This window comes from Notothenia coriiceps, unplaced genomic scaffold (assembly GCF_000735185.1).
Source record: "Notothenia coriiceps isolate Sejong01 unplaced genomic scaffold, NC01 NC01_scaffold00008960, whole genome shotgun sequence".
Lineage (NCBI taxonomy): Eukaryota > Metazoa > Chordata > Actinopteri > Perciformes > Nototheniidae > Notothenia > Notothenia coriiceps.
The window spans coordinates 41,667-51,099 of NW_011341661.1; the positions used below are offsets into that span (position 1 = coordinate 41,667).

The 9,433-nt window shown below is 41.7% G+C and overlaps 1 protein-coding gene across 1 annotated transcript in view; it reads left to right on the forward strand.

Annotated features, from left to right (window-relative positions):
• Positions 1-9,433, forward strand: part of LOC104944937 (ryanodine receptor 3-like) — a 28,390-nt gene that overhangs the window by 7,661 nt on the left and 11,296 nt on the right. The window contains exons 8-16 of the mRNA XM_010770543.1: positions 1,170-1,337; positions 2,740-2,799; positions 2,879-3,013; positions 3,660-3,772; positions 4,845-4,941; positions 5,931-6,043; positions 6,301-6,352; positions 6,450-6,515; positions 6,646-6,745. Coding sequence (XP_010768845.1) covers positions 1,170-1,337; positions 2,740-2,799; positions 2,879-3,013; positions 3,660-3,772; positions 4,845-4,941; positions 5,931-6,043; positions 6,301-6,352; positions 6,450-6,515; positions 6,646-6,745 — 904 coding nt within the window. The remainder of the gene's footprint in view (positions 1-1,169; positions 1,338-2,739; positions 2,800-2,878; positions 3,014-3,659; positions 3,773-4,844; positions 4,942-5,930; positions 6,044-6,300; positions 6,353-6,449; positions 6,516-6,645; positions 6,746-9,433) is intronic.

Below are 9,433 nucleotides of genomic sequence, written 5' to 3' on the forward strand. Positions count from 1 at the left end.
TGTCTTCACAGTAACTTCCAGAGAAGGCTAAAGGAGCTTCTTTCATTTAACCCTTCACATTCAAACAGAAACTGAATAGGCAGATTCGAAGGATTTATTCATTTGGAAATGTTATTTTAAATACAATTAAATGCAGTTGTTTTGGTAAAACTGATGAAAAATATAACTAAACAATTTTTTTTTTAAATATATTAAAAATAAATATATATTTTTTAATGTTTTTAAATATTATTTTGTAGAATATCTTATCTATAGGCCCTGACGGCTCGAAAAGCGAAAAGCTGAACACAACGTGAATATTTCCCGACAGGATCCCCAATGGCTCCCTTTCTTTCTAGTGTATTTCACAGACTCTCATAATGAAAGGGAAAGTCCTTCTCCGCTTTGTTCCTGTGTTTTTAATCGATTCCCTGACACGTGCTGAACAAGCGGAGTATGTAGATGTAGGATGTTCTTCAATTCAACTGTATGAGTTCACACCTCTTAAATGCCCCTTTATAGCGAGGGTTTACGACACGCTGTGAGGTATTTACCATAGTTGGGTTATAGGTGGGTCATATATCTGGATGTTGACAGTGATTGGTGCAGCAGCCACTCAGCTAGCGGTCACTGTGAGTGTTTGTTGTTTATTTGTTTTGGCAGACCCGAAAAACCTCCGCTCTTGATCTTGAAGGTCTGATTTATGTAGAAAGACTTTTGGTAATGGTATGTAATGAATCCGAATTGATTGTTCAGGGGTGAAACACCCTTCTTGTGCTGTCTAAACTGTGTTTGAGTGCTTTTTTGGAAATATGAAGGTAAAGTCTCTTAACTTTGCCTAGGTGAATAAAAAGCATTTTGCCTTTATGGATTCAATACACTTTCATTTCTATTTAGGCAGTCAAAAACAATTCATACTACTTTTTGTATTCCTGTTTGGTGGAGTACAACATTTGAAAATGGCTTAAAATGCAGTTTGTAGTAATGGATCTTATTTTCTATAGGGCTGGTCATGCACAACAAAGTGCTCTACATAAAAGCAAACAATTATAACATTGACATAAAACAAGCCAACAAGTAGATAAAATAGGATGATTCTACATTAAAATACAATATAGGACAAGATGAAGCTATTGTAGGGAAAACAGCAGTGTGTCGTCATGATATCATTGTCTTCTTTGTCTTTGTAGTCAGGAGGCGACCAGGAGCGGAAACACAAGCGGCGCCGCGGCGAGTATTACTCCGTCCAGACGTCGCTGATCGTGGCGGCCCTGAAGAAGCTGCTGCCCATCGGCCTCAACATGTGCACGCCCGGAGACCAGGAGCTCATCTCCCTCGCCAAGATACGCTACAGTCTGGTGAGCTGACAAAAACACGACCTAGAGCTAAAGTTATTAGACTAGTTTCATTTGAAAGTTCACTTGTTTATGCCGTACGTCCCACATGTACCCTATCTCTTATTACTCTGTCCTTATTGGGCCTTATCTTAAAGGTCTTATCATTTGATTCAATCATAGATGATATTAATGAATTTGTACCTTTTAGAAAAGTTCAACTTTCAAAATCATCTAACCGTACATATACTGTAGATCAGTGGTTCTCAACTGGTGGGTCGAGGACCCGTTTCGAGCGGGTGATAATACAAAAATTGAAAAAGATTGGGGGAAAAGTCAAACTTTGGCCCAATTTTCTAACGCTGTGCATGCAGTAGGCGTTGGACAGGAAGTACCGGAGACCATAAACGGCTTTGAAAATGTCTGTCCCGTAGTGATCATCTACTCAATAAAACATCTTTGCTGATGTTTTTTCGAGTCTTCTGGCCAATCAGAATCAAGATTGTTGGCGGAAGTCCCCACGGAGAATAACTTTGCGGTAGAACTATTCTTTATACATCCATGGGTACAAATTCAGATAAAAATGAACACATAATGAAATATGTCCCCAGGTTTGATGATTGACAGGTCACAGAACAATGGGGGCTATCTACCCTTACCCACAATTTAAAGTAATTCACACAGACACAGACAAAACACACAGACAAAAATGTAATGCATTATTATTATTATTATTATTATTATTATTATTATGTATCTCCTCTTTGCTCTTCTCTCTGTGTGGAGCAGCAAGCTGTCAGAACAAAGTGAAAAACAAACAATGGCATAAAATATTAATATGTCGGGTAGCAATAGATTTATTTATTTTCTTCTCAGAGTGTACCAGAATTGGTAGTTTATTTGTTAGTATTTCTAAAAATCTCCTGGGGGAGAATCCCCCCAGACCCCCTGTTGGGGTTGGGTTTTCTGATCCATCATCACATTAAACCTTTTTTAAAAGTATTATTTAGTTCTGTGAAGGGATATAAGGGATATATGCACTGTACTTCATTGTAATTAATATGATACGCTGAAAAGCAAAAAACAAAATTTTTATTGAATAGATTTGAGTGGTTCAAAATTTCGGGTCGTGATTTATTGACAAAGGAAAAAAGTGGGTCCCGAGGCCTGACCAGTTGAGAACCACTGCTGCAGATTAAGCCAGAGTGGTGCCTCTTCACCAGAAGTACTGTGTGTACATGTTTCTGTACTTTAACTCACAGTGGTCACTATTGTCTTTATTGGCTTTACAGACCTCAGCTTCTATTTCATTATGTCAGTCAGAGGTTAACCAGCTTTGGTGCTATAGGCATTCAGTGTTTATAGAACTACAAATATGAAAGCTATATTTTCATTGCATTTTCTTTCTTTTGAATACCCTTCATAGAAAGAAACAGATGACGAGGTGAAGGAACACTTGCGCCTGAATTTCCATCTCCAGGACAAGGTGAGATCGTGTTTTGTGTGCGGTTTGAGTAATATCCTTTCAAAGCTGCTGTTTATCTATTGATGTTATTGTGCTGTAGTGTGAAGACCCGGCGGTCCAGTGGCAGATGAACCTGTACAAAGACGTGGTGGTGAAGAGCGAGGAACCCGCTAACTTAGAACACACCGTGGACCGAGTGCAGAGCATCTCAGCTGCTGTCTTCCACCTGGAGCAGGTAGACACACAGCTCTCACAGCAATACAACAGGATGAAGAAGAAAGGCATCTGCAGTATCTGCTTTTCATATGTAGAAGTAGATCAAAGATAATTTGACACGACAGTAATCACTTGGGTAAGACATTATAGGTAAGGGAACAAAAGGTTGCTTATGTGAGTGTTCTAATTATGTGAGTACTTTCAAGTGGTCAATTATTAAACAATCTACAGAAATTAAACACCTCCTCTATGCTAATTTATTAGTTGCTGTTTTCAGAAAGAGATGACTATGATTCACTTGTTTTATCTTTTAAATAATTCGTTTTTTTACAGTTGATTTTAATAATATTTAACGCAGGTAAATGTACATAGTGAATACCTCTATACATGGAGCGATAGTAATATTTAAAAAGTAACTTAAAAACACTTATGTAATAATACATAATTATAACAATTAAAATGAAATAAAAAAATAAAACATATGTGTAAATGATAACGTATTAAAAAAAATACAATTGGCAGAAATGAGAAGATAAGAAATAGCAGATTAGAATATGCTGTTTTTAGTTTTCTATACAATTTTAAGTTTAGTATTTTCTTTTACATAATACAGTTTCAAGCACCTTCCAATTTTCATTTGGCTGTCGTCTTGTCTCGTCCCTCAGGTGGAGCAGCCTCTGAGGAATAAGAAGCTTGTGTACCATAAGCTGCTGTCCAAACAGCGTAAGCGTGCTGTGGTGGCCTGTTTCCGGATGGCTCCTCTCTACAATCTACCTAGGTGAGGGTTTTCTTTACACTTTGTGTGGATTTCTGAAACGTAAATACAATGTCAATAAAGAAATAGACATTGTTTTTGTTTCAATCTAACCGTACATAACAATCAACCACCAAGTAATCATGGGCATTATTTTTCTTGATTGTGTGCCCATGTAAACCCCTCATCGCCGCCCTAATGACATTCTCTCCTCTGGTTTGTTTTCTTGCATAATACTACCTCATCCTCCCTCAGATACAAAAATAATAATTACTTCCTGAATGGCTATCGGGAGGTTTGGCTGGAAAGGGCGTTCAAAGCCTCCAGCTTTGACCGCCTGTTCTCCTTGCTGACGGTAAAGTGAAACTACAGGGCGAATGCTTCATCTGTTCAACCCCCCCTTCATCCACCAGGCTGTGGACTGAACTCTGCCCAGCAACCGATTGTTTCTGCACTGTTGATTCTGATTGGTCAGCTAGAAAGAGCCAAAGAATTGACTGTAACAAAGTTATTTGGAAAGTGGAAACAAACTGCGAGCTGCAGGCTTTTGTCTCATTTCAGGTGTACTCTGAAGGAAGGAATGAAGAAAGGAGAGAAGAAGAAAGACAGAAAGAAATCAATTAAATTAGTAGTAATAAACAGTATTAAAGTTGTTTTATGTTATTTTGCTTCCTGCCATTATGATGATTTCTTTATTTGACATTTTGCCAAAGGTTGTGCAGTTTTACAACATATCCGTGCAGCTTTGTCAAAGAAAATATATGATATCAATTCAAAAAAATTGCACGAAGAAAATCTGTTAAAGCACTGGTCTGTTGGAAAACTGCACATCCCCCCTAAAATGTGCATGCTCCTCTAATGAATTTTACAACTTTACAAAAAGAACTGCAGTTGTTTTATAGACCAAATATGACCAGTCAGAAGAGCCAGTGGGTCCCACATTGACCAATCACCACCCTGCCTGAAATGCACTTCCTGTAACCCCTTCCTTCCCCTGACATCTCTCCTTCCTGTCTCCTCCAAAAACTCACCAGTACCCGCCCTAATGCCACTGTACCTCCCTCCCCACTCCCCTCCATACCTCCCCCCTCCCCAGGCATCGCGCTATCAACTTCTTCATCCCGGCCTATCAGAGACTTTGGATAGAGGCAGAGGAATACTCCTTTGAGGAGAAGCTAGTACAGGATCTGGCAGTAAGTACTGGGCTCGCCTTGCCCTTGCCCCACGTGCCCTGCGTTGGCCCCCCTCTGCCAGTCCTGTCTGCCGAATGCTTCTTTAGCTCCGCGCCCGTCGAGCCTTGGGAGCGCGCCCGGGTGGGGACCTCGCCCAAAGCACCCAGGGGCGGCCCCCGCTCTAAGCGCGCAAAAGCATCCAAACTGAGATCCGTCAGGGGTCAGAGGCTGCATGACCAACTCAGGAGACACAGGGCCAGCTCCGGCGCTCACAGCTGTAGAAAAGCAGGCTTTGCCTTTCTGACCGCAGTGGTAAGGAGGGCCATTCACTAGGAGTCTCTAGCTGTTTGGCTGTCAGATCTGGATCCAACCCATCAGTTGTCTTTTCGCTGTACTCTGTAAGTCTGTAGTGTAAGTGTGAAGGTGGCGTTACAGTACGTTCTGTGGCCGTGACGTCAGTGGCATGCTCGCGTAGTGACGTGGAGATCACATTTCATATTAGATCTAGCAAATTCATCAAGACACAAAAACCATTGAATTAAGCACAGCCTTAGATACAGCAGCTTGTTGTTGGGGAAGGTTATTTTTTATTAGTGTCAGATTTATTTTACAAATCTGTCTGCTTAGTTTGTGTAGCTGTTGTCAGGCTCTTATACCGTCAGGGTCATTCTCCATGTTCAGTCATATCACCAATGTGCTGACTGCTTGCATCTGTTTGCTGTAACTTGCATGTATTTGAGAAATGTTTCCAGTGCTGTTCATCTTCCACTCTTAACTTCCTCGCCCTGTCCTTTCCACGGATCGCCTGAACATGACAAAAACTCATCTGCATGCCGGTGCTAGTTGAATGTTTCTGACTTATTTGAATGTTTTTTGACAAATGTGTTAATGTGCACAATGGTCAGTAAGTTTGTGAAGATTAAGAACAAAGATATTTCCTGAGAGGGACGATTTAATGATCAGATCAGACTTGGGCAGAGCTAACTATTCACACCTGTGGACTCCTGCAGAAAACCCCGATGAAAATTGTGGAGGAAGAGGAAGAGGAGGTGGCTGAGGTCCAACCAGACCCTCTCCACCAACTCATCCTCCACTTCAGCCACAACGCTCTGACAGAGAGAAGGTGAGGGAGTTCAACCACTGAAGTCAATGTTACAATGAGCATGCTTTTAAAATGCTGTCGAGTTCATAAATGAGTTTATCACATTTTATAGACCAACAACTAATTCATTAATCGAGTAAATAATGAAAGGATTGATAGATGAAACAAATAATCCATAGTTGCAGTGCGTACTCTTTTTGCATGTTGTGTTATAAAATATAGTTTGAATATCTATAGTTGACTTTATAAATTGTGACTTACCTTTCACTTCTTTTTAGTTACTTGGAAGAAGACCCTTTGTATATAGCGTATGCAGACATGATGGCGAAGGTAGGACCAAGTTCCTTTTATGTAAAAATAAATCTAGTAAGACTTGAGTTAACATGAAAATGGAGTTGTGAATGAATGTTGCCTTTTGTGTCTTCAGAGCTGTGCAGAGGATGATGAGGAGGAAGAAGAAGAGGAAGTAGAAGGAAAAGAAAAGACTTTTGAGGTATGCTCTCGCGCTGGTCCTTTAGCCAATAACTCACCGTTCACCAGAAACGTTAATATCTGTTACCTGTGAAGAAACAAGAGGTTCATGCTGATTGATCATCGTGGCTGCTGTGTGTGTGGCTGCTCAGGAGAAAGAGATGGAGAAGCAGAAGATCCTGTATCAGCAGATGAGGCTGCACGCCCGCGGGGCCGCAGAGATGGTGCTGCAGATGATCAGCGCCAGTAAAGGTAACGATGATAAGGCTCAACGTTCCTGTGCTTCAACATTCTGCCGGCAGCTTAAAGAAAAATGATTCTGTTACTTTAAAAGCTTTTTCCCCTGAAGACGGCATTTTCGTTGACTGTTCAACCTCTTGAACCCTTTGATATTAGTTTACATTTAATTTGCTGCCATAATTTTCTGAGGTTCACCTTGGTGATATACGTTTGACTCTTTTGAGGTATCTCAAAATGACATGGGACCCCATGAGGTCCAAATGCATGTTTTACAGTGCTGATGAAAATAGGGACAACAATTAATACTTATTAGACCATTTTACTGCTAACCCTAAGCAGCTATTTATTTATTTATATATGTATTTGATAGGGACAGTGCACATTGATTGACATTTCTGTAAATGCGACAGAGTTAGCCAACAGGTTATTTTTCGTCTGTAGTCCCTGGACAGATGTTGAAAGTCATCCTAAAAACTAAAATTCACTTCAAATAACAGGTAAATACAATCAAAAAGTGTGTTTTTGATACCTTTTTAAATGTAACCTTGCCATTAGAATCTGGAATCGGAGGGATGAAACCCCTCCTTAGATGGTCAGCACATGCAGAGCACACAGTGACATTTGGCCTCTCTCCTTTTAACCCATCCTAGTACTAGTCTAGTACTAGGAGCAGTGGGCAGCTATTGAACACGCGCCCGGGGAGCAATGGGCAGTGGGGGGGGAAGTTAACTACTCTGGTCTTGAAGAACATTACGCATCGAACAGATTCCACAATCACGTTTATTTTCTTCTTTGTAAAATTATGAAACACAGCGAGAAAACGTGTTCGCCTAGCTAGACCAGCAGTAGAATTTATGTTATATACATCGTTGACACTTTTAGCGCCTTCTACTGTCTCATCTTAAAACACGATATAAACATCCGGGCTAGAGGTCACATGACTTCCGGAAAGTGAACTCTGTATAATTTCAACAAAATTAAAACAAAGTTCAAGCATCTAAGCAAAACCGTGAGCGTCCAGTTACAGGAGAGGGGTTGTCCGGTGCCTTGCTTCAAGGGCACCACGAGCAGGGCCCAGGAGGTGAACTGGACCTCTCCAAGTAGCAGTCCACACTCATATTTAGGTCTGTTCGGGACTTGAACCGGCGACCCCTACGCGCGCACAGTCGAAGTCTTTACGACCTGAGCCCAGCTGGTCGGATTATTACAGAACAAAGGCACACATGTCATTTTGCAAAAGTATCTGACTTGTTGCAAGAGAGATTAGTTGGTTAGGGTTATCAGGACAAACCTGCCTCTGAATGTTGTCGTGGACTTAGTCTTTTTATCTGAGCGTCCGACTCCTTGTCTCATCAGGTCGTTTGGACCCCATGGTGACCTGCACCCTCCAAAAGCTGGAATCTTCCCATTTTTAAATGGTGGCAATCGATGCAAGTGCAGCAACGGGCAGCGGGTGAGATTTATGGCAGGCTGCAAAAGGATTGCAACTGGAGCTACAAATGTCATGTATACCTTCTGTAACGATATAGAGTGTATCACTGCATATCCAAACCATCCATCTCCAGATTTGTATGTAATAGTTCATGTACAACATAATCCTATGAACGCGAGTGCAGCTATAGTTCTTTGAGATGTAGGGTAATAAGAGAGTATAGCAGGTTAATCTGTTATGAGTGGTGTGTCCTCAGGAAATGACAGATGAATGCGTGATCATGTATCCTGAAAGAGAGAAAAAGAGACGGAGTCAGGGCTTTTTCTGCAAACGGTCGTCTCTCAGGACTGATGCACGTCTTGCAGTGTCTGTTATATAATCTGTACCACAAAAAAGGAATTTCTGTGCAGACAGTCAAGTAGACTTCTATAATCACTTGTTTGTTTACTTTCCTTAGTGTGTCTTGGACTTGAATGCATTTGAGAGGCAGAACAAGACAGAAGACTTGCATGGTGTCAGAAGAAGTTCAATGATAAGTTGAGAAGTCCAGCTTCACTCATAAGAAGCGAGCTGTTGGTATTAAACCCGTTCATTCGTCTTCTGAGCATCACATGTGAGGAGAGCGGAGAGAGCGTCTGAGCGGTTAAAGAGAGAGCGACGCGAGAGAAACAGAAGAGAGCGCGCGAGTAGCCTTCCTCCTGCCCCTCCTCTAATGCTGAAGCCAGACAAGCTGAGATTCCGTGTGGTGTCCTATTAAAGCTGTTAATCAATGCTAGTTCCTAGAGTAGGTGTAGGAGTTGCGAGGGGGGGGGGTGTCGTCCGCGGGGCGAGAGGACGCGAGTGCGCCGAGAGGGAGTTACAGTTTTTTCGCGTTGTTTTCAAATAAGGTATATTCAATCTGTCCAAAGAGCGTTGTTATCTACAGGTCTGCCTGAAGTGTAAGCGAGTGAGTGAGGGTGGGTAGTGTGCGAGGTTTATTTATGGCATCCCGTTGGGAGTGACGTCATGCTGAACAGACAGTCGCACGCTCAGGCTGCTGTGATAGCGGCGCGCGGAGTCCGTGTGTACTCGACCCGTGTGTAGAGACGAAGCAAGCGGTTTGATGGGAAATGCAAGTCTGCGGTCCAAAATGTGAAGAGTTAGGAGAAGAGACAAGCAATGACGGTTTATGATAGTCGAATGTTGAGGTAAAGTGGTCGCAGTAACCGTTAGAAAAGCGCAAGTGCGAGTGACGTTAAGAATGTTAGGAGAAGATCGTTAAAAATCGT